The sequence below is a fragment of the Diadema setosum genome, chromosome 8 (assembly GCF_964275005.1).
Source record: "Diadema setosum chromosome 8, eeDiaSeto1, whole genome shotgun sequence".
Classification (NCBI taxonomy): domain Eukaryota; kingdom Metazoa; phylum Echinodermata; class Echinoidea; order Diadematoida; family Diadematidae; genus Diadema; species Diadema setosum.
Window position 1 is genome coordinate 19,928,736 of NC_092692.1, and position 26,732 is coordinate 19,955,467.

The 26,732-nt window shown below is 38.8% G+C and overlaps 1 protein-coding gene and 1 pseudogene across 1 annotated transcript; one reads left to right on the forward strand and one right to left on the reverse strand.

Moving 5' to 3' along the window:
- Window positions 1-5,635: 5,635 nt before the first annotated feature.
- LOC140232130 (hatching enzyme-like) lies at window positions 5,636-11,116 on the forward strand. The gene is made up of 9 exons (XM_072312278.1): window positions 5,636-5,836; window positions 6,651-6,768; window positions 7,203-7,387; window positions 8,138-8,342; window positions 8,593-8,754; window positions 8,993-9,166; window positions 9,490-9,617; window positions 10,071-10,206; window positions 10,730-11,116. Exons 1-9 carry the CDS (start codon window positions 5,636-5,638, stop codon window positions 11,038-11,040), a joined length of 1,620 nt encoding a protein of 539 aa, XP_072168379.1. The 3' UTR covers window positions 11,041-11,116.
- A 3,808-nt stretch (window positions 11,117-14,924) lies between these two features.
- LOC140232131 (glycine N-methyltransferase-like) lies at window positions 14,925-25,414 on the reverse strand (annotated as a pseudogene).
- Window positions 25,415-26,732: the final 1,318 nt, after the last annotated feature.

Consider the following 26,732-nt stretch of genomic DNA (forward strand, 5'->3'; position numbering starts at 1 on the left):
ACTCAGTCGCGTTGATTGTGAGGTGAAGAAAGCCAGGAAGTATCGTATGATCACAAGGTATCAGATTCACTTACCCCATTACCTCAAGCACTTAATTTGTTTTTGTTTGAAAAGTATCGGTTCCGAAGCATGAAAAAAAAAAGAAAAAAATTATTTTCATGCAATTCATTTACAAATAAAACAACAACGACAACAACAAGTAAAAAAAAATAAAGACGTGAAGTGACATCCTTCTGGTCCCATTCGGATTTCACAGAGATGATTTTCCTAGCATCTCCGCAGAGAGGCTATGTTCTGAAGTTAATAATTACGTCGTCTGTGGAGCGATATATGCATTGTCAGAGTAGATATTTTGCTTAAAGGGTGCGTACAGTTCTGGTTGAGGTGAGGATTTAGCATTTAACGTTTTGCGAGATATTCAGAAACCACTCTATAAGATGTCAAAGAGCATGCAATTCTAAGGGGTATCAAAAGTTTATTTGATGAAAATCGGTTTTGAAATGGCTGAGATATCTAAAAACAAGGTGAAACAAAGAAATCCTAATAAAAGTGTGGCCTGTCGTCTTTTATTATTATCACTTTTTTGGATATCTCAGCCATTTGAAAACCAATTTTCATCAAATAAACGTTGAATTCTTCTTAAAATTACATGTTCTTTCATATTTCATAAGAGGTTTCTCATCATCTCACTTAGGAATGTTCAAAACATGAATCCCCACCTCAACCAGTACTGTACAGTCCCTTTAAAGCCGTGTAAGCTACAATAGCGTTACCTATGATACACTGCTGCACTGTACAAGTTTTGTCTATGATTCCTGTGTGACATTACAAGCTTGCAAAGTGCACCAATCGTTCTTTGTAACAATGTGCATCGATCTGTAGGCGAATATGATGCGTTAGTAGGTGTCGTTTTAATTTTTGTTGTGCCGTTTTCCTTTTTCATGTGCGCTGTACCGGTTTGATTGTTTGAGCTAACATTTATTATGTATATTCAAGTTAAAACTTCTTTCACCTTTCGCTTTTTGAGAACCGGCTTTTTGGTGTTGTAATCTTATTTCTTGATGCCATTGTGATCAAACTTCCGGATCTGTTGTACTCGATATTATGTGTAACGTTTCACATTGGTATCATTATTTCCTTTGTGCCATTTTTTTTTTATTGAAATTACGCATTTTGTATTTTCTTTGAATTGTTTGTTCATTGATGAATTAAATCAAGATTGATATCAAAACATAAGGATGGAAACAATACGCGCCTGGTTGTGAACCCTCTCCGCGTGTAGGTAGAAAGTCGACTACTCCCCTCCCCTTTTCTGGTTTTATATCTCGTAAAACAAACAAACAGACAGACAGACAAACAAACAAACAAACAAAAATACAACATGTCAGGCAAGGGAAATTATGACTATATGCTGCTTGCATTGGAAAAGTGTGCATAAATAAGACCAATCACATAGTATTCATTAATATCGTGTACGATTAACACAGAGGCCGGGAATCGCCTGTGTGCTGTCTGCAATGTTGATGTATGCTGTACAGGGTAGTTTGAAGTTTGCCAATTCTCGCAACAAAAATGGCGAAGCAGGAACTTGACATCACACATCGGAAAGATGTTAACTCTTCTTTCAGCGTTCATTAGCTTGTGTTGATTGATTAAGACAATGTCTGCAATACACGCTACATACAAAACTAATTGTACACCAGCATGCCACACCTGGGAAGATGATAGACAATGGCTAGCTAAATAGTTTGCTGCTGATTACCCTAATCAGACATGGTTAATTGCCTCACAATGTTCCTTAAACTGTCCGTTGTTTAGGACATAAACGCAGGACTGTCCAAAGGGATCCCATTGTTCACAACACACAATACACCAGGATCCAATCAACGGACACGTATTCATATACCACTAAGTGATCTTATACATTCTGAAGGGTGAATGGCCTATATTCCACGTTACCCCCTCCCCCCCCCCCTATAAACCGCAGCAAGGCTTTACAGGCAGGAAGAATAAATCGACATTGGATTTTGTTAAGGACCACACCTGGAAGAACTCTTCATTAATGCTGAAAGAAAATATTTGGCAGTTAATGGGCAACTCCTTAGTTGTACCGTGATCATGCAAATTATGCCACTCAGACTTACGCCTTACTGTTACTTCTGTCAAAATATCCAAGATTAAGTACACAGCTTCATAAAAATATGACATTTTCTGAAGAAAAAAAAATGATGGGCATCTGCGATACATTTCACAGTTGATTTAATTGTAAAAGTATACTTCAGTTGCCAGGCGAAAACGGCCACGATCTAGCAGGACCTCCTCGGCCCTGGGTCATCTTAATGTTCACCTTATTTGCGGTTTATTTTAATATCTGTTTGCAGATGCACATGTTTTATGAATGCCCTGTCACCTGGCGTATCCCTTGTTCTCAAAGAGGGAACTTTCAAAGTAGTTCATCTTAAAGCTCCGCAGATTATGAGAATGAGAACTGGTTTTTAATGACAATAATTCCATCACGTAACTTGCACCGTGCCCAGTTAATATCTAACCCATAACTTCTGCGTGATGTCTATTTCGTCAAAATGATAGAGCAATGAGTGTTCGACTCACCGACCATACAGCCCTGTGTTACAGGCATACAGGCAGTGGCGTGTCTGGGGGGGGGGGGGGGGGGGCAAGGGGGGCACGTGCCCCGGGCGCCACTCCTTGGGGGCGCAAAAAACGAAAGAAAAAAAAACGAAGAAGAAGAAGAAAGAAAAAAAAACGAAGAAGAAGGAAAAAAAAAGAAAAAAGAAAAGAAAAAGAAGAAGAAGAAGAAGAAGAAGAAGAAGAAGAAGAAGAAGAAGAAGAAGAAGAAGAAGAAGAAACTCGCCCGGAAAGGGGGGGGGGGGGGCAGAAAACCAAATCAAACAAGATAAAAACAAAACATGATGATGACGCGGACAAAATGACAATGTTTATAGTGTTTACACAAGAATTCCATGTTCTGTAAGCTGAAATTAAAAAACATTCGGCTCGCTCGCTGCGCTCGCTCGCCAAAATTTATATAACAAAAGACAGTAAGAACATGGAACTACTTTGGTAGCTCCATGGTAAGAACAAAACGTGATGATGACGCGGACAAAATGACAATGTCTATTGTGTTCACACACGTCATTTCATATTTAGCAGGCAAAATGTTTCACGGGGCAGCGGCTGCAATTTCTTTTGTTCTGAAGCGATCGCCAAGTGGATCAGAAGAAGGCGCCAACGGTTTCGAACATATGGGGGGGGGGGGCGCAAAAAAACCCCATATCAAACAAGAAGAACAAAACGTAATTATGACGCGGAACTAGTATACAAATTTCGGCTCACTCGCTCGTACTAATTTAGAGTATTTTTTCAAGTCCTCAGTTTGTTAGTATAAATCGTTATCTATAAGGCCGTCACTATATCTTGATTAGAATTGTAAGATTTAATAAACAAAAAATGACAAGAGTTCCATGCATGTTTTGTAAGCTGAAATACAAAAATTTTCGGCTCGCTCTCTGCGCTCGCTCGCCAAAATTCATAAAAAAAAAGAAAAAAGATATAAGAACAAAACGTGATGATGACGCGGAAATTATACAAATTTCGCTCGCTCGCGCGTACTAATTTCGAGTATTTTTTAAAGCCCTCAGTTTGTTGGTACAGTGTATATAGATAAATCGTTATCTATAAGGCCGTCACTATATCTAGATTAGAATTATAAGATTTTATAAGCAAAAAATGACAAGAATTTCATGTTTTGTAAGTTGAAATACAAAAATTTTCGGCTCGTTCGCTGCGCTCGCTCGCCAAAATTTACCAAAATTCATTACATTTAAATCACCCTCAAAAGACCCCTTTTAAGTGCTTGAAAAGCATATCATGTGGACTTTGCTTTAAGTCCCTACCGGGATAGGGTTGGGGATTGAACACTTTTCAGAAATTAGGGGCGCAATTTTCGTGCTTGCCCCGGGCGCCGTTTTCCCTAGATACGCCACTGCATACAGGCATAAAACAGCATGGCCTGTATTCTCTTCCTTTTTCTTTCTTTCATCTGTACTTCTTATTTTGTCTTCATACCTTGTCTCAAGTGCTGATGCGACATATAACGAGAATGTATTCTCTTTCACGTGATGGTTGGACTCCATTTAAAACGCTTATACATTGCTGAAACGGCTGTCGAACCCAAATGTGGGAAACAAACAGAACTATAACAACAACGACAACATACAACTCTTTTCAAACATTTAAAGCTTTTGCTCTTTAAGGGTGGCATATAGAATTATTCTATATGAGGTGAAAAATAACAGGAAAGAGTCAAATCAGGGAACAACTGATTTATTCAACTACCGACATGACTGACAGACATTTTATGATTGTGATAGTTTTGACTACAAAATGTCATACGATGCTATTACGAAGCTGTGCATCGCATACCACCCACATGCATTGTTGGATCATGATTGCAATTACTGTTATAGTTTCTACCAGTTGAAGACAGTAATATGCAAGTATGAAAGAATGTATCAAACCAAATGAAACAACATGACTTGTTTGTCATGAGGAAATCAGATACTTAACTATTCTGATTTTTTACTCATGAAAGAGTTGTCCATCATTATTTTGCAGCTATCACTTACTCAAGATGAAAACATTCATCTCTAGAAGTTTTTAATATTCAATTCTGTAAGTCATGAATATAGTCTCGGAGAATTACTATTTGGAAGCTGTCTGCTTCCTAGTACTGTGATCTAAACATGTGATCCGAAGTGATATACACGTATAGCTCTTGGAGAATTTCGTCTTAAAAAATATTTTATTAAGCAACTATCTGTCTATAAACTTGTATATAAACATATTGACATTGTGCAATATATCTCTCTGTTATGCGTTTATAGAGTACCCAATTTCGTTTGGCAACATTCAATCGATTCAAATTATTTCCTTTTCTTCTTCCGCAATAATTGTACGTGTGAGGGTGATCTTTATTTGCTGTAATTAAGCCATTTCCCCAGAAGTATTTTCTTGGGAAATAAACATGAGATTTAAAATTTGAGAAGTTGTGCAATATACCTACCGAGAAATGTTATCGGGTTTTGTCACAATTTTAACTCTGTCGCCATGTAAGAGTAACAAAAATACGGGCTGATCTGTTTATCGTTGTCAGGGAGACGTGTGTAAATGAAAAAATCAGACAGAAACGCATTCGAAATTAGATGATTTAAAGCTACTTAGTAGGAGAGGGGGAATAATAGAAGATGGTTTCAGGTGAGCTAGGTGTCAGTTACGTAATTCCTTGATACACCTACACCTTAACACCCACGGACAAATTGAAAGCAAAACCCGGATACAGCAGCAGCAACAATACTGCAAGGCCTGGCTGCACTTCTTTTGTATTAAACCAAAGCAACAATGAACGTCCAATCCACTCTCGCTTCTAAGAGGGCACCCGCTGATTGGCTAGCCAATCAGCGAAGAGCAGTGTCTTCTTTATGTCGTCACCCTCGGAGAGACCTCTTATAAATGGGACCGAGAAGGAGAGTTCTAATCACAATTCTAACCAAGGGAAACTTTGGAGAATAATTAGCAGTCCTTCTCGAATCAACACATTAGTAGCTTCACATCCACGATGGACAAACCAGTCTTTCTGATCACCTTGCTTACCCTGTGTAGATTGTGGACATCAATTACCGTGGCGAAAGCTTCAACAGATTCAATCCAGAGCGACGTTGACATCCAAGATTTTCTCACGACGACGGCAGAGCCATCCGGATCACCCATGGTAGTTGTTGAAGATGGCATCGAACTGTCAGAAGTGACGAAACTCAAAGTAAGCCTCACAACTTGCTACAAAAGTTTGATTTTGAATGATGATCCATTGATTTATATACATGTAGAGTCAACTCCTATAATGCGTTCAAAAACTAACGATGCTAGTTATACTGAACTCCTATGTATGGCATCATAGACTTCGTAAAGTTTTTATCCATTTTCATTTTATGTACATTCTAATTCGTATATTTGATTAAGCGGTCGAAAGACTTTGGTCCAAAGATTTCTCGTTTAGAGCTTTCATATTCGTTGTTAGGCAAAGATCAATGTCAAAATCATGTACTTTTAAAATGGACATCGTACTAGTTTATTCTGGATGTTCCTTTTATGAACTTGTTTCCCCGTGTTTATGCGAATTTGAGTATTGGGAATGAGCTGGGGACAAGTTGAGACGAAGTTGAATAACCATTGCCGAAAACATACTTAGTATGTGCAGTCATGCATCAGAATGCGCAAATGCGAAGTCTGCTGCGACATAATTACATTTGAACGACGAAAAACGATTTTGAATGATGATAATTCAATTCCTGTTCGTATTTGACTAAAATTCATGATTCTTAGATGAAACTGTATATGACAAGGCAATGGCATTGATCTTGAAAACCAATATTATCATTCCATGAGAATGTTATACAAATGTCGTTTGTATATTGTCGATATCAGGACATTACTATCAAAGAATACGGGTCTGCAAATTGGCAATCAAACCACAATCCATCAATGTGTTGAGTAATCGAAGCTAGAGTGTAGAAAATTTTAGAATATCGGTTTTCATTGTTCTGTCATTTTCTTGTTTCTTTCTCTCCACAAAGGGTCAACTTGAGCAGTTCGGCTATCTGCCTCCAGGCTCCTCCTTCAACCCAAGTACCGGAGTCAATCTGACCAAGGTTCTAATGGACTTCCAGAGGAACGCTAGTATTCCTCAAACAGGTGAGGTCACTCACTATTATCTCGTCTTAAACCAGGATGGATTTTGGTATGTTATAGTTGGCACTTGGCAAACCAAGCCAAACACTTTTTTCTTCCTTTTTGTTTAATCCACAGAGAGTTTACACATTTTGGTTTTTATAATATATTCCACATCCGTTTTAGGGACAAGGACAAGTGTATAAGCGTGTACCATCGTTTGTACTTTAAAATGAGTGCAAAAAAGAATTGGATTTCGAAGTATCTGTACAAAACTGAAAATAATGACCCATCTGTATGGAGTTTTTTCCTCCGAAAATGTACATCATCTCCTCATTTTATATACCATCTACATGTATATAGGTGTCATTACTCTTTAAACGCCGTGCGCTGTACACAATAAAGTGGTATTAAAACTATTTACTTCATCCTTTTTTTTTCTTCTTTGTCGTTGACAGGTATTCTTGACAATGCAACCGTCGAGATTCTGAACACACCTCGCTGCGGAGTGCCTGACGTGCTTCCCTTTGTGGCTGCTAGAACCAAGTGGCTCAACAGTCGGGTGACATACCGCTTTGGCGCCCTCACCGCCGATATCCCATCGTCATCCCAGGTGAAGAGCGAAATAAGACGAGCTTTCCAGGTAAGACAATTTAATTTATCCCAAACGTTTCTTTTATTTCGATGAAAATGGTCTGCTAAGATGTGTGATAAGTTTTTCGGGCTTACGATAAATAATGATATGAAAACCCCGTCCAAAGTCAAACTGTAAGTGAAGAGTTTGTTCGCAAAAACTGATAAGTCCATATTTGCCAAATGGAGATATTTGCGATTAAAGGTCAAGAAAAATAAAGAGAATAATAAGAAAATTTTTGCTTCTTTTGACCATAACTTCAAAAATGTACCTTAATATGTAGTGACCAATATATTATTTAAAAGGTATTATTTTGTACTTCAAAATCTTCAAAAATGGACTTATCGGTTTTTGCGAACAAACTCTTCATGTTTAAATCTCTCTTTCATGCTTGTCGAAACAACAAAGCAAAGATCACTCCTCCTTAGTCCCTTATTGTGTCTTGATAAAGTGTCATGCAATCGACAAACATTTCTTTTATTTCGATGAAAATGGTCTGCTAAGATGTGCGATGCGTTTTCGGGCTTACGATGAGTAATGATATGAAAACCCCTTCTCAAGTCAGACTGTATGTTTAAATCACTCTTTCATGCTTGTCGAAACAACAATGCAAAGATCACTCCTCCTTGGTCCCTTATTGTATCTTATCATGCAATCAAGAAACAGTTACTGAGTTAGTTCGCACACTATCGCTTCAGTATCGAATATGTGCATATGTCTGTTTAAAATCGACTTTCCTTGGCGTTGTTTGTTTCACAGGTTTGGGAAGATGTGTCAGGCTTAAGCTTCCAGGAAGTCATCGGTCCTGGTTCAGTCGATATCCAGATCTTGTTCGGCAGCTACGAGCACGGCGATGGTATCCGGTTTGACGGTCGTGGTGGTGTACTCGCTCACGCCTTCCTTCCCCGAAACGGAGACGCTCATTTCGACGAGTCTGAAACATGGACTATGAATACATACTCAGGTGAGTTACTCAGCAAGTAAAATGTCGTGATCAATGTTGTTGTTGTTGTTTTTTTTTTCGACAATGTGAACTCACCTGTTTTCTCTGAGCTGCTTTTTGCCCAAATCATAATCTGTTATCTGTTATTTTCTTACTCCCTTGTTCACTCCGATGAAGATTTCAAATTATAAACTCATAAGTACATTTGATGCAATTCCCTATACTGCCTTCAAATCCTCTAGTGCTAATTGATATTTTCTCTATCAATCAGGTACCAACCTGTTCCAAGTTGCCGCCCACGAGTTTGGACACAGTCTTGGGTTGTATCATTCGGACGTGTCATCTGCCCTCATGTACCCCTACTATCGTGGTTACCAGCCCAATTTTCGTCTCGATCGGGATGACATCCTCGGAATTCAAAGTCTGTATGGACGTGAGTATCTTTAATCTTAATCTTTCTTACCCCGTATTAGTGATATGAATGAAAGTATGTATGAATACACAAATGCACCTATAGATCTATGCACAAGGCAAACGAGATTATCAATATCAGATACGGAAGATTTTTCTTTTTCTTTTTTTTTTCTGGATGGTAATTTATTAATGCTTGGTTTTGACCATGCATTCCTACGATGCTTACATTCTTCTTTCTCTTTCTGTTTAATCATCAGCGAACACTGGCTCTGGGCGACCAACAACCACGACAACCCGTCGACCGACGACCACGGTATCGACCACCACGACACGCCAACCACCCACGAGCCCGCCTCCTCCCAGGTCAGCTTGCAGCGGCTCTTTCCAATCCGTCATTCGGGATGTCAGGGGCCGAGTCTTTGCCATCAGTGGTGAGTAAAGCACGCCCTCTTTGAGTAAACTTGTCATGTTTTTACATATCTTCCTCACTGATAATCTTGTCATGACCTTACCTGATCTCATGAGCGTCATGATCAAGCAATGCATGCTGGTATATATAAGTTTTTAGCATCTAATAGCAATTGTGTCAATAGTTCAATTTAATAGTTTATTCAGTTCCATTAGAAAAATATATGATACAAAGCGGTACTTTCACTTTCATCCAATTTGATTTTCATAGTGATTAATCTTTGTGATTTGTGACCTACTATTATACCTATGAATTATTTTGTTTTGTGTGTATTCCCTTTAATAGGACCCTACTACTGGCGACTCGACGAATCGACAGCAACGTGGGGACGAGTCGACGCCAGATTTGGCACCAATTTCCCCTCAGCTCTTGACGCCAGCTTCCAAGATGGCATCTTCTCATATTTTTTCAACGTAAGTTGCTTGACTCTGTTGTATCTGTAAGCAGTTTTGCGACCACAAATTATTATCGTTGTTTACAACAATTTTTTTTTTCTTAAAGGAATGGGAGTGATATTTTGATTTGCTTTGTGGTAAACATAATGCTAATCCACATAGTGTGTAATTGTAAAGTAACTTGGAAAGAATGTATGTATATACATGTGTTTGCTGGTGACTCTATGTTTGTGAGTTCATGTATTTGTGCGGATACGCCTATGTAAGATCGCATAACTTTCACTGAATTGTAACCAGATTAACTGTTATATCTTTTATCATGGTTATAGACCATTCCTAATTTGTAAATTATGTAAATCTGAATAAAAATCATCATTAAACTTAATGTTATTGAATAGTAAATTTGTTCTTGACACCATATGCCCGCTACCTGAAATTAATTTTCGTATTGCCTTCTGATCTCGTTGGCAGGATTGCTTCGTGTATCGACAGACGGTCGCCAATCATAACCAGCCGCCTTTCCCGACGAACCGAAGATGGGTCGGCCTTCCTTGCAACATCGATGCCGCCTACCAGTCAGGAAATGGCGACAAATACTTCTTCAAAGGTGAGCTGCGTTTTAGTGTACTGCTCTACTCATATTATCGTACGTTTCCCCCTGACAAATAACCAATCACATTCAAGTTTAAAAAGTCTTTTTCATTCTGGTCACTGGAATCTACGTGGAACCAGAAATACTCTTACGACTCTTAGGGCACGACTTTTGGAGAACTGTGGAATGGTGGATTAGACTAGCTATACTTTAAAAATGAGGTCCCGAATGCTTACGTGCTTGGATAAGTTCCTCCTTGTACGGTGTTCCTCTACAGTCTAGATCCACGTGTATAATGATTCATGTATCGAAATTAACAAACTCGATTTCGTCTGTCTTTATTATTGATATTTTGCTTAATGCCATTTTCATCTTTGTGAATGTACTACATTATAATCGGATTATCATTTAATCAATGTTGCACAGGCACTTCCTACCTAATGATAACAATTTGAATCATGATTTAATCAGACCCAAGGTACTTGAATATTCAATATTAATTCATTCTTATTTTCCATTCCATTGTCTGCACGAACAGGGAGCTTTGCCTACAAGTTTAGCAGCACCAACAGCTTACTACGAAGGGCTCGCATTACGAATATGTTCAGCAATGTACCTGTCGCGCTACGGAGCGGCGTCGAAGCAGCAAGCTTGTTCGCCGACGGCTTCGTCTACTTCTTCCAAGAAGATCGCTACTACAAGATGAACGACGCCACCATGTGGTTCGAACCAGGTTCCTCTGACGTCATCAGCAATCTTCTGCCTCAGTGTCGGAATCTTAATCTCGACAGCCAATCAGACTGCTCTTCACACTCGCATCAACACGAGCCTGGCTGTGGTTGTTCGTGAGAATCCCAGTCTGAATAACGGACTTTTATGATAATGTTAACGTCATGTCCTGCAGCATTATTGATCTGCATTAAGAAACCAGTAAACTCAATTTGTAAAGAAGACCTTTACGTCTCTGTCAATGAAAAATCAAATTAGTACAGGAAGGACTTTGAAATGATGACGAGTATAGGTGTTGTCCTCTGACGCATGCCTAAAGATAAGGTACTTTAGTCTGTATACACATATGACAGGACCAATTAATGTCTGCATCCATCTGAATGCTATTAAGTCACATGTTGTGATACACAATTGATAAACTTGTAGCATTTTTTTTTTGCAACATCAACGTAACTGTATGCTAATGTATTGAACTTTTACAAAGAAAGGTAAAATAATTTGCAGAACATTGTTGTTAAAAAGTGCTAAAATATTCAATGCGATGGATATTAAGCATAGATAAAACTTTTTTTGATACTAGTACAGTAAAGCAAACCAAATACTGTTGTGATAATAACAATAATAAGGTTTCTCAAGGAGGATGAAGAATCAGGAAATTTGATGCATTTGATTTATACTATTGATGTGATGTCATTAAAGATACTTAAGTAGACATCTGTGTTCTCGTATTCATATTTCAGGCGTTTTTAACTGTGACGGGTTTGTGTGTGTTGTTAAAATGTAGCAGTAGCATTTAAGTATAAGGATACATAAAAACACACGCACACAGACACACAGACACAGATACAGACACACACACACACACACACACACACACACACATAAAGTTCTGACAGCTCGAAGCCGGGAACGGTAAACATGAAAATGGCCCAAAAATGCAATGTGTGTATATGCTGCTGTGTTACGTGTAAATTGGGAAACTTGTACATGTCCGGAGTTTCCAGCAGATACAAAGGGTATCCCTTTCAGATCACTCGCAACTGCTCTGCCAAGGGGTCTTGCTTACAACACTTACACAATTACTTTTATTGTTATTATTATTAATGGTATCTTTATTCAACAAATCATTGATCGCAGCCAGAGCAGAGGCTGAATTACAAATGATTTTACAAAAATGAAAAATATACATATGCAGTATTACATAAACATAAAAATGTAAACTTACATAATCCAGATAACATGCAGGCTCATACAAAACAAAAACAATAAAAAAAAAAGACCTCAGGCACTGCATACATATTAGCGAAATAATGAAGGTTTAGGTTGACCTTGACCTTTGACCCTAAAGTTTCCAAGACAATCACTGGCAATCAGTACATGCATAGTCACTTAGTGCTATGAATGTACCTTGAACCTTTTCCGAGATATGAAGACAAAAAAAGGAATTTTAACATTTTCACTTGACGTTTGATCTTTGACCTTTGACCTCATGACCAGAAATATTCTCTCTCTCTCTCTCAAAAAAAAAAAAAATCTTTATTAGGTAATACAAATACATATCAAACTTCAAAACATACCCTCAGGCATTGCGAAATACCCTCGTAAAAACACAATCTTTATACAGACATGCAACTAAGCGGGAGCACAAAAAAAGCACAAATAAATTAAGTAAAGGCTGGAATTCATTTTTTTTAAATTTTGAATCTTAATCTCCATTATAAACGTCATCTTCTATTCAATAAAAAGATAATCATTCCTTGAGTCTTTTTAATCAGTAGTGATTCGGTCTCAATGATGATAGCATTGCCGTGTATTTGGCTTCATATTATCCAGATATCTAGTTTAAAACTATTTTCTCTTGTATCTCAAACATTTAGCATACAATGCAGTGCGACCAAGTAATGCATTATAGAGAATAAGTAGTATTTCTATTGCTTTCTCTTTTCCTAATCCGTAATGTCAATGTTATCTTTAACATCTGTATTAGCATCTCAATTCAAAACTACATCATTGTAACTTTCCTAAATACATCTGTTTTCATAAAGTGTGTGCAAAAGTTGTTGGTTTTTATATTTCAGTGCCTATCTTTATTGTCACATGATATGTAGTTCAATTCAACAGTCACTTATTTTCATCCAACAAAAGAGTGAAACAGTAATCAAAGCATATACATTCCTGAAATCATACTGTTTTATCAATTTGTAAGAGATACATAATACAGTGTGTATCGTAACGTAGACATATACAGTATAATACAGTAATGATAATATATGCAATTAAGTAAAATAACCAAGAACAATAATAATATATGCAATTAAGTGAAATAACCACGAACAGTAATGCATAGGCCCTACTTTGCCAGGCTGACAGAAAAGAAGGTGCAACGATGGGAAAAAAAGTGGTCCACTGAAAAGCAGGGCTTGTAAAACATGGATCGCTCAAAACGTAAAATGAAACTCTGATGCAGGTATGAAAAAAGTCATTATTACGAACAGTTTTTGTTTTAAAGCAAAAGAAAATACTAAGTCAGACTAAGCTTACAGTGCTACAACCTGCAGGCACTATTAATTAAATCGTATGTATACACAGAAAATATGGCGAAAGAAAACAACAAAAACAACGAACAGAGTAGTCATGTACATACACACGCACTTGCTCACACAAACACAAACATGCATACATACACAAAAGACGCGACGTCTCACAAGAGAGCACAATGACATTACCAAAAAAAAAAAACAAACAGAAGCACAATTAGAGAGAGGACAGAAGACGGGAGGAGGAGCAGCGAAGAACGTAGAGGTCTCTAATCTATAGTAGAATACGTGCGCCACTGCACCGTCGGAAAAAGTGAAAGCACGAATGTTACTACATAAGAAGTTATCTATATAACGTTATGCCGATAACAAATGTGTTTTTCTTAGTTTGTATTTAAACGTCATGAGTTTAGAAGATCTTTTGAACTGACGTCTGTACAGCTATTCCAAAGTTTGGATCCAGTATATAAACAAGTGCATTTTAAGTATGTAGCCTACTGTCAGTCTCCGCAAGGAAATTCATTGGATCGTCGCGTGGGATAATTCGGTATCTTCACATGACTATGAAATAAATCGTGAAATATGTCGGAAAATTGATTACTGTTAAAATTAATCATAAAATGGCCAAGTTAAAGTAGAAATCTTTGGTTTTCAAATTTGTATGAACGAAAGAAAAAAGATCATCACACCAAAGAGACGTGTTTGGGATTGGAGGTAAAAAATAAAAATCATGACAAATTCTACACAGGTTTATTTGAGTTAAGATTGTAATCAAATTTTTGTGCCAGAGTATTCTATTCATTTGATATATAACCTTCAAAGGGACTTGAAGTGTATCGGACCTGATCGGGCACTGTGTCTTACTGTTTCATAAAGTTCATCACCATTCAAAGAGAACAAAAATTCAAAGAACTTCCCACCTAGAGCGAGACACAGAAGCTACGTGGGAAGACAGACCTGAAAGAAAGAGAGAAACCAACAATGATGTAGGCCTACACAAACATGAAACACGCAAACTTGTAACACACACAACTCACGGAAGATATCATGGGCACTGATTACACATAATTGATGACGTTACGGTGGGTGCACGCGCATACAGTGTCTGTACTGAGAAAACAATGCGAGACATGAACAATGCTTCCAAATGCCGTGTAGGTACCAAGGAATTACATGGTAGTCAAAAATTATAGAAGAATAAAATCAGATGCCGAAGTCAATGGATATTCAAAGTAATCTATGCGCAAGGTGTTATATTGTCTATGATGCATTTTCTTCTTGGTAGGATAAGTAAGAATGAATATGGTTGCCAAAGGCGATTCCTACAGGACTTAGAAAGACCGGTGACATTTCTTTTCATTCAAAAGAGGGACTTGTATTATGCTATACTTACAACGTTATCTAGAAATGAAGTATCAATAAAAGGAATAAAAGTTTCTAGTCTGATTTCTTAGTAAAAGTCATCTGTCAATATTTCGTTTTCTCGATGGCGTGTTGAAAGAATGCTATTTCTGAATCTCCGTTGAATGGCAGAAGGTCGCCGAAGAGGGAGTAGCTGATGTTTTCTGTGAAAACTTCTTTCAGCAGGTCCCCAAATTTGTGCACGTGCAGTGGTGTTAGATGCACAGTCACCCTGTTGGTGATGAACAAAACGGGATATTGAAATATCGTTACAACGCATATGTGTCACGCAGATTAATTTGGAGACTGATGTATAGCTCATACACTGACGGGTAAATGCTTTCATTATTATGTTTGTTCATTATTTTGTCCCCATCCCAGTTAAAGCAAGGTTTTGGACGAACCCGCCTTGTAAACCTCCTTGGCTAAAGCCACAAATGGTAATCCACACCAATTAATTTGTTAGGCGACAATTCATGCACCTCCTCTGTAGATAGCTGAGAAAACTATTGTCTCCAGTCAGACGTCCCTGTGAATAATGCTAGAAATAATGCGTACATTTCCAAAGGTGAGCTCGCAGGGGCAACGGAACGGGCGGGGGACGCAGTAGCCCCCAACACTTCAAAACCCTGAAAAAAAGGGTATATTAAATTTAAGTTTAAAGGGTAAAATCAATTGTAAAAATTACAACAAATCCTATGAATCTCCAGGGGTTCCGCCAGGAGATTCTTCCAGCGGAGGAGTGGCGGTGGAGCTTTGAACCATCGGCCCATTGATTGATTGACTGATTTTATTTTCCGTAAAAACAACAACAACGGCCCATATTCAGCGATGCCAACATGGCATCGCTGTTCTTCCATTGGGTGCAGAACATGGAAGTTATACAAATACTAGTACAATGTGAAATTGTGAAATACATAACTTGTAAACATGGAGATATTTGAAATATATAACTTGTAAACATGGAGATATTTGAAATACATAAATTGAGAGAAAGAAAAAAACAACAACATCGCATATTACAGCTGATACAAGCAAAATTTATAACAAAAGAAAAGGATACAAAGGAAACGGAAGGGGAAAAATAATAAATCATAACTTATAATAACCTGTACTAATTCAAATAATTCAGTAATAACTCTTTTTCATCAACAAAAAGAAAAAAAAATCAACGGGGCAGTGACCTCAAACATACTTATTTGACAAAATAAGTATGTTTAAGGTCACTTTAAACATACTTATTTGACAAACATACTTTTTTGACCCATGACTATCTCCTCGGACATCGGCCCACAACACACACACACACACACACACACACACACACAAATTCTCCGGCCTCTGTCTGGAAGTGCTTTTTCTGAAGTGTCTGCTCTTAGTCACCTAGAGCCTGGTCACACATACGCAACTGGTTGCCGACCTCCAGAACCAAACATTACAGGCGACCATCGACAACCATGGTCGGCGACTTGATGAAGACCTCTAGAAATTGGTAGCCGATTTGTTGCTGATGTTCGTTTAGCGCTAGCAACAATTTATAGATCAGTCTCGAAGCACAATAAGACATATTGTTTGGGCGTGTGAATGAAGCTGTCATCACCTGCATTCGGCTGTGATCTTCCCCGTCCCTCACCTTTGCCCTCACCCTTCGCTGACTCTCCCTTATAGTTATATCGTCGTGTCTTTAGTTCTGCAGGGATACCTTTTTGTGGTCGGGAAGCGACGCATGAATGAATGTGGATTGCAGCAAACATGTACAGTACTTGGAACGTAGTGGATGCAGACACTCTAGGAAAAAAAGTCTTTCGTAGTAATCATCTTATAATCTGGTCGACATTCAATTTTTAATCGGTCGGCTTCCTGGGGTCGACTTTTAGTCCGCAACTGGTCCATAAACCTACCAAACATCTTCATACAAAGGGAAAATACTCCCGAAGACCATATTATCTAAAGAGGTTAGTGACCTGCAGTCGGCAACCGGTTACCGACCTTTTCACCACCTATACCGCGCACTGGTCGCCGACAACCACTGACAACCAGTAAAAAATGTTGCCAACATCTTTTAAAAAGAAAAAAAAAAATTAACAACCTGTGACAACCTATTGGCGACCAGTGATTTCACAGTTGGTATAATACACGGTAGTCGGCGATTGGTCTTTTCTTATAATAATATATGTGTGACCAGGCCGTAAATTTTTTTTCACTGCTATATACTTGCATTTTGGTCAAAGGCATTTCTTATATTCATAATTATACTTTTTTTTTTTTAATTGAAAGTACTTACGGAGCTACTTTTCCATCATTTTCGCCCATGGGACCGTCCTGGGTGCCAACGATCATATCGAACGTAATCTCGACTAAAAACGGTGAACCATCCTTTTCGACGACATTTGCAGACAGGCTTTTCACGGTGTTAATCTGCAATGTAATAAAGTGCATACACTATATTAGTGAGTCATAAAGTCGATAAGAAATGAAGAGTTTTTCAGAACAGGAATATGAACAATTGAATTGATACCCAATTTATTGTTCCCGCTTGAATGGGATTCAATTATTATGCAATTGACACTAAGCAGACTTTGTTTATCATAAGTAGCAAGTGGGTATATGCTCAGTCAAGCCAAATTCTAGACTGAGTGCCTCTCAAGGGAATGATTATCCTTCTTTCGTTCTTTCTGAAAAATAAAAACAAAACAAAACAAACAGTATTAGCTTCACAGTAGAACGCGGGGAGCGTGAAGCCGTCGGTAGCATAATTGAGAGGCGTGGAAATATAGCCCCCTGTGATGTATATATATATGTATATGTATACTGATGAATGTTTATTCATCTTCTTGTGTAAACGTTATTTATATATATGTATATATATATATATATATATATATATATATATATATATATATATATATATATATTGATAAGGTAGTCCACGTGTTGGCAAGATAAAAAGATAAGTAACAAAGCTGCAACAAAGTTCATGCTGTATTCACCAACGGTTTATTTCTTCACACAAATTTTCGAGCGTCTCGCCGCCCTTTCTCAAGTGTTGATACTATAGTGAGTATCAACACTTGAGAAAGGGCGGCGAGACGCTCGAAAATTTGTGTGAAGAAATAAACCGTTGGTGAATACAGCATGAACTTTGTTGCAGCTTTGTTACTTATATATATATATATATATATATATATATATATATATATGTATATATATATAAATATATATATATACATATATATATATACACACACACACACACACATATATATATATATATATATATATATATATATATATATATATATATATATATATATATATATATCATTGCAGGACCTACATATAGGGGTGTGCAGGTGCAGTATGTGTTGGTGTAATGATGAGAGTAACTGTATTGGCAGTTGACTCTACGATAACGAAGGTGATTCTGTTACCTCGTGATAAACATTTTGTTTACTGCAAAGCCGCGGTCAAGAATCGAGTCCATGTTCCTATGGTCTATCAGCAGCAATCCGCCCGGCTTCAGCATGCTCATGAAGTTAGTCGCACTGACGATACAACGGCAACTTGGGAATCGTGTCAGTCTCACAAAAAATCGAATTGCCGAGACAGAGCACAGCGTCGAAGTTACCGTAACCAGGAAGGTCTTCATGTAAGGTGAACCAGTTTGCACGGCGAATATCTGTGAAGTGGGCACAGGGGATCGAAGATTATTGCGTCTAAAATGAGGATATTCGCTATAGAATATGCTACTTTTTCTTGTTAAAGCGAGATAGACTAGACGTGGGTTGAAAAAAAAAATTGAGGGGGGGGGGCGGCTTAAAATTGCTCTCAATTATTAACAGAAGTCTTTCCTAGTATTGTAAGCCCCCCCCCCCCGTAACAAAAATTGAAACCATACAGACATCAATGTTCCTACCCAAACCACAAACCTGCAAACTTTGATCTATCATTCAGGTTCTAGAGAAGAAGTTTCTATATTCATTTACCCTTTTTTTCAGATTCTCTCATTCGGGGTTCTGGGGTCCTCCCTCGGTATGGCCCCATTTTAGATCTTATCCTAGTCATTGTTGTTTAATCATGACTTTATTTAAGTTCAAGGAAGTGTTAGAATGACATGTGTAAAAACGAACCAGGTCTACCGTTTCATTCAAAACGAATGGCAGGTTTTGCACGTACATGGGGTACAAAAAACAATATTGGAGTTTACATTACCACAACACAAAATATGCATATCATATCACACATACACTATCAAATATTAATCAATCAATCAATCAAATATCAATGCATATACTATTTCTGCGTTACAATAACAACAGTGGTGTAATTATCTTCCACAATATAAATACAATAATCCTCTTAAAGGATGATGAAATAATACAAACATATAACACATAAGCCTTATTATTATCATCATCATCATCTCATCAAATCTTCACAAACTTAAATCTTTATTTGGCTCTGTGCCCCATACCCCCCCCCCCACCACCTATTAATAATCAAAAGCCATCTTTACAACTATATTATAAACCATTTTCAACATAAAACAAAAATTATATACAGAAAATTCTACATTTTTTTCAATTGCCCATTCGACCATAATATTACAATGTATAACAATAATCTCATCTCACATCATTTGACCTCAGATTCCTCTCCTTTCCCAACAGAAACAAAACACAAAATCTATAGAAATCTAAGCCAGCCGCAGCGACAAAATAGACATTCACCTACTATCCCCATCTCCTACCTGCGGCTAACCTCTCTCTCTCTTTTCTGGCATAGAATATCGAAAAAGAGGAGAGTATGGCGAGTTTAGAGAGTGTCTGAAAAAAATCATTCAGACGAATCCTGGAATTTGTTGTTTTCAGAATTCGTTTTTAAACGGCATTTGTTACCACGGTCTATTAGGCCCCTTGCTCCGACTTCTATCGCATAGAATGACACTGAGCTTCCCTTACCCTGGATATCCCGCACAATAAAATTGAATTATACTTTTCTACTCTCCTTTGATGTGTATCCTCGAGGTTCATTTCAAAGGGAACAGTTAGTTCGACAATCGTGATATTTTGTTCTTCTTCCCTTAAATCTGGGCGCAAACTTGTAATGAGAACATGGGGAGGTATGGTGCTCCCGGCGATTGAGTGCCTTCTAAATCAGTGTAAATCGTCCCGTTGGACAGATATTCAAGAAATGTTTTACACATACCTCAAAATTAAAAAAAAAGTAAAATGTAAAAGTTAAGACCCAATCTGGTTCCCTCTATCGCCCTCACCCCCCCCCCCCGGCCCGGAGGGACCCCCCTAGATCCGCGCTGACCAAATTTTAAATGATAGTCGAAGATATACTTACGCAAAGTGCTAAAATTTCCTGCATCTGCTGGTTTAGAGAGTGAGATGTTTTAAAGATATCTTGATTTGGGGCCTGTTGGGTCTTCGGGGCCTGTTGGGTCTTCGGGGCCTCGGGTATGGGGCGCCAAGTGTTCGCTTGAAAATTCCGTCCAAATAGACACGAAATTACCTTAAAACTACAGAAATCATACACTGAAATCCATTTCGTTACAAAATGAAATTGTACAGACAATTTCGTAACAGAACAATTTCATTTTGTAACGAAATCTGGTTTAATTACAAAATTAGGAAGACAGTTATCCATTTTGTTACAAAATGAAAAAACAAATTTTATTTTGTAAACAAAATCTCATTTTGTTACAAAAAAGACTTGTGCTTTTTCATTTTGTGACACATGGCAAATATAATTTCGTAACAGAATCTTATTTTGTTCCCAAAAAAAATCATTTCGTGTACGGAATTGAACTACAAAACAATTTCGTGCACGGAATGGTTCTACAAACTGCATTTCGTGTAGAGGCCTAGAGGGTCTATCAGAACTGAACTACACTCCCTTTTGTGTACGGAATTGAACAACAAAAGTCATTTCCCTGTAAGGTACCATACGAAATGGATTTCGTTGCACACGGAATGCATTTCGTACCATATCAAATGGATTTCGTACCATGCGAAACAGATTTCGTGGTACACAGAAAGGATTTCGTGTACGGAATGGCATTCTGTCAGTCTCTACCAAGTAAGGGATATAAGAAGGACGCTGATTGGCCGCCTTGTTAATCCGAGCACGCTCCGCCCTATTTTTGCATATGCAACAATTTAGAGGTGAGTTTTTGTCCTAGTGTTTGTTGAGTTTTTTGATTGAACACGATGTAGCTTATCTACGTGTGTGCGAGAACATCGTAGTTTGTGCGCTACCCACTCGTTTGTTTCCGTGTAAGCATTTTTACCGTAAAGTGTCTTCATCGTTCGTCTTTTTTTTTTTTTTTTTTTTTTTTTTTTGCGGTGCAAGATGTTCTGTGTATTTTCTCTACGGTAGAATGCCATCGTTGATGATCTTCGTGTATTCATTACTAGTTTTCCACCTCCGTCTCATTTTTTTTTTTTTTTTGTACAACTAGATGTCTAGAGGTGTCAAACGTAGCGTAGTTACAACTATGTTTAGAGCTAGTTAGCTAGGTCTGCGATGTCTGTATCGTTTGCTGATGTGTTTTATGAGCTGAGAGTGACTATGATGGGAGTGATATTCAGGATTTTGCTGTGGTTGAGGTGATGGCAAGATGCAATTTATTTCGTGTAACCATGCATGACGTTGATGATGGCGAGTAACGTTAAAACTACGACACGAGTAGCCTAGCCTAGGCTAATGACGAGAGTGACACTGAACTAAGAAACGGGGGCTGATGCTCGCTCGTGCCCGGGAGTGGTCTAGACTACAGAGACCTGCATTATTCATATATTTTTCATTTTCTTATTCACTCGGGTATAGTGCTACCAAAATTCGTGTCTCTGAAGAAACTCGACCAAAAGCTTGACAACAAATTTGCATCAGGTCTATTCTGTAGGGCTTGTGCCGAAAGGGTGGGTTGGGTGGTGGCGCGTCGCGTTAATGGGAACACCACCCTTCGTCCAAAGCCCCCCGGTTTTGCCGAAAGGGTGTGTTGGGAGCGTTGGGTCGCGTCGCGTTGACTGGAACCCCACCCTTCGTCCAAAGCTCCCCCGGTTTTGCCGAAAGGGTGCGTTGGTACTTTTTCTCATGTAATATTAAAAGAGTTTTGAATTTATATTTAACCTTCAAACAACCATTTCAAAGAGGCTATCGTCCGGATCGGTTTACACTCTATTACCACTTGGTCTACAGCCAGTTGGTCTAATAGACTGTTTAATATCAGTTGGTCTAATAACCAGTTGATCTAGTCATCATTTCGTCCAATTACTGTTTGGTCTAATTGTTATTTGGTTTAATTACTATGTGGTCTACAGTCAATTCGTCTAGTAATAGCCATTTGGTCTATTTTTGGTCTATTATGAGTTGGTCTAATTCCATTTCGTCTAATCATCAAATGGTCTAAAATAAAACCAAATTTGTCCAATATAAATTTGGTGTACATATCAATGAAAAAGGGTCCCCAACCCCCCCCCCCCCCAAAAAAAAAAAAAATAGCCCAGTTGGTCATATAGACGAAACGATGATTGGACCAAATGGTACCTGATTAGACCAGGAGGCTGGCTATTAGACCAAATGACAATAAGATCAATGGTTATTGGACTAAATGGGTGAAGACTAAATGATGATAGAGGCTAGACCAACTGGGCAATGGACCAAAATTAATGATGTGTACACCAAATTTATATTGGACAAATTTGGCTTTATATTAGACCATTTGATGATAAGACGAAATGGAATTAGACCAACTCATAATAGACCAAATCGGTATTTGATGATATAAATTGGTGTTAGACCAAAAATAGACCAAATGGCTATTATTAGACGAATTGACTGTAGACCAAACAGTAATTAAACCAAGTAACAATTAGACCAAACAGTAATTGATGACTAGAGCATCTGGTTATTAGACCAACTGATATTAAACAGTCTATTAGACCAACTGGCTGTAGACCAAGTGGTAATAGAGTGTAAACCGATCCGGACGATAGGCCTAGCCTCTTTGAAATGGTTGTTTGAAGGTTAAATATAAATTCAAAACTCGTCTTATAATATTACATAAGAAAAAGTACCAACGCACCCTTTCGGCAAAACCGGGGGAGCTTTGGACGAAGGGTGGGGTTCCAGTCAACGCGACGCGACCCAACGCTCCCAACGCACCCTTTCGGCAAAACTGGGGGGGGGGGGGGGGGGGGGGCTTTGGACGAAGGGTGGTGTTCCCATTAACGCGACGCGCCACCACCCAACCCACCCTTTCGGCACAAGCCGACTGGCCTGCAGGCTACAATCCCACAACAGGCCCTTTCGTGATAGGAGTTGTAGTGTTAGTAGCATTTTTTTTATTGACTGGAAGCCATTAGGTGAATGTACATACGAAACACTTACAGCTTATACACAAGGACCTGGGCCCGTTTCATAAAAGATGTTAGGATGTCAACTCCTGCTGGAATGGCAACTTTCCATACCAACAGCCAATGAGGAAGTTGGATTCTTTTCGTTACCATGACAATTGTCATTCCAGAAAGAGTTGCTATCATATTAATTTTTTATGAAATGGGGCCCTGGTCTACATTGCCAAGGTTTGAACCTGTGTCCTATGCGTACCTTTAATGACGGACAAGTCTCGTGGGCGAGAAGAGAGGAATAATGCTACATCCATTCATATGCTCTTTACCACAATGTATACACTATGATTCTTTCATCAATGCCAAGTCGAGCGATTGTCTGATTATGTTTACATTATGGCTTCTATATAACAAAGGAGAATTTCTTTTAGACATCGGCAGCATACATTAGAGGGTGCAAAAATTCATTGTATCCTTTCGGCGAGGCATGTCCTTGAATAGATGGAGACATCGACAAACAGATGGTAAAAGAGTGGAATGGATGGTGTAGTTATTTGAAATCTCAATTTAATGACTCCCCACCCCATCACACTAGCAGCTAGACAGTCGTCAAAACAATGTTTTCTTTAATAGCTTCATTTTCATGACTGATGACTGAATTGATCACTGGTTTTTTAGTAGTAGCCGTGATAAAAAAGAATTAAAAAAAAATCATGGGCGTATACGCACTCGAGCAGGATTCGAACCTACGACCTCATGTGAATGACCTCCGGACAGGCGTCATCTCCACTAGACCACCGAGCTTCCGCCCGACAGCAAGTGTTGGTTCTTATTCTCATAGCATGCAGCGGGCACTGCGTAATTATTCAAGTTCATCAAATTCTTCCGTCGAGATGTTTTTTTTCATTGCAACTGATTGACAGAATGCCCTACATCGACGTCATAAAGCCAATGTATTCGACTTTAAGGAAGGCAAGGCCGACGAGACCGACACATGGGCTGTTTTTTTTTTTTTTTCGGAGCGAGCGAGTGGGAAGGTGTGAAAGGGGTTCCCCCTCCTGCAGTGAGATTTTTAATTATTTTTTTTTTTTGCATTTTGATGTTGTATAATTTGATGCAAGTTTTTGCGTGTTTTATCAAATTTTAGGGAAAATATTTGGATGTAGATTACATTTAATAATTTTGCCAATAAAAAGGATATCAATTGAATAAATTTTTTGTATTATTTGTGACAAGAAATGATACATTAACACGAGGGTGTATCATGACGGGGGTATTCCTCCTCCCACACGAGGGTGATTTTGCATTTTATGACCTGAAATTCAGCGATCTGGTGCAAACTTTGGTGAAATACTAGACTTTTAAAACAAAAAAGTAAGGAAATAGGGTCTTTTTAGGGAAGTGCTAAAAGCTAAATCACGGAAATTCAGCTATATTCTACGTGTGCATCTAATATAACTCCTCAAAAAGTTTGAGGGGTAATATATCTCTTGTTGCTTCAGCATCATACGTAAATGTGGTATCATTAGAAAGCTTAATTATTCTTTTTTACAATGATGTGTCACTTGTGATGCTTATGCAATCTTGGAATACACAGTCTCTCTGAATATGCGGCAAGGTAAAAAATGAAATGTTGCAATTCTTTTTTTCAATAGTGAATTCATCCAAACTTCAATGAAAAACAGACAATGTTTTCTGTCACTGTGTCCTTTCAATTTATTGAGAAATGGTTACATCTTATTAGGTCAGTTATGGATAGCTGATCCAAGCACAGCAACTACGGCCTGACACCTCCTCCTCATGCTGTTCACCAGCCTTGTCACACGAAGCTGTGGGATGGTGTTCACTCTTCAATGAGGATCAGCCGCAGGTCTGCCAATGTCGTGCGATCAGTCACTCTCTGCCTGACAGACCAGCCGAGCTGATCCCATAAGTGTTCGATGGGATTGAGGTCAGGGCTGGTCGCTGGCCATTCCATCCTCTCAATGCCCTCATCCCGCAGGTACTAGTTGATGATCCTTCCTCTATGCGGACGAGCGTTGTCATCTTGGAAGACGGCATTCGTCCAAGGTTACGGCGCAAATACGGAAGTGCCACTGGCTGAAGGATTTCATCTCTGTATCGCTGGGCCGTCATGTTGCCATCGATGATGATAAGCGGGGTTTTGCCAACTGCTGAGATGCCGCCCCACACCATTACACCTCCCCCTCCAAACGCTGTCACTTTGTCGACGCAACAATCTGCAAAAATCATTTGCCAGGATGTCGCCAGACCTTGATCCCACCGTCCAGCTTCCTGAGATAGAATCTCGACTCATCGGAAAAGAGAACAGATTGCTACATCTCTTGGTTCCACCCCAAGTGTTCACAACACCAGCGCATACGGGCATGATGGTGGAAGGCAGTCATTGCCGGTTTTCTTGCAGCTTTACGAGCACGCAAGTTGGTTGCGTGGAGCCAGTTCCTGAATGTTTGATCAGACAATCTTCTGCCAAATCGCCTTTCAAGTTTGACTTGAAGATTTCTCGCGGATAGCTTTCGGTTCCTTAATGTAGACAATGTGATATACCGATCTTCTTGCGGGGTTGTTTTTTAGGGACGCCCACTCCTCGGTCTGTCTTTAACTTCCCCAGTTTCAAGAAATTTCACCCGCAATCTTGATATGGTGCTTGCGCTCACCCCAAACCGGGCCGCAACATCCTTTTGGGGTATACCTGCTTGGAGTTGTCCAATTACTTGGGCCTTTAGGAGATTCGATAAACGTGGCATCTTTAAAATCTCACAAACAACCACTCAGTAAACTGCAGCTCCGGCACACATTCATCCAAGACATGCACTGTCTTCTGGGCACTTTTCAAAACACATTGCATCTTCAAAAGACGCTTCGGTGTTGAAAATAATTCTTTTTGCAACATTTCAATAAATACTCTGCCCTATATTCAAGAGTACTGCACATTCCATGATTACATAATCACAGCGGATGGCACATCATTGTAAAGAGGAATAATCAAGCTTTCTAATGATACCACATTCATGTATGATGATGAAGCAACAAGAGATATATTACCCCTCAAACGTGAATTGCAAAACTTTTTGGGAAGTTTATGTACTAGGTAGATGAGGGTGTGGGAGGTAGATGAGGGTGTGGGAGGGGGTATCCCCCTCCCACTCGACGGAGCTTTGCCAAAAAAAAAAACAACAAACAAATCTGATTCAGCAATACACGTTACTGCAGCGAATGTGATTGACTCTATCACATGGCGAGCTATCATTAAAAATATATGACAATAGGAGATGAAAAAGTAGTGAGTATAAGGAGAGAGTTTCACTGCGGACAGGCCAGCCTGCATGCTGCAATCCCACAACAGGTCCTTTCGTGATAGGAGTTGTAGTATTAGTAGCATTTTTTTTTTTGACTGGAAATCAAAAGGTGAACAGATTATTGACAAGGACCGGGCCCCTTTCATAAAACTTGTCACCAGTGACAACTGCCGCATTTCTATGACAAATTTGCT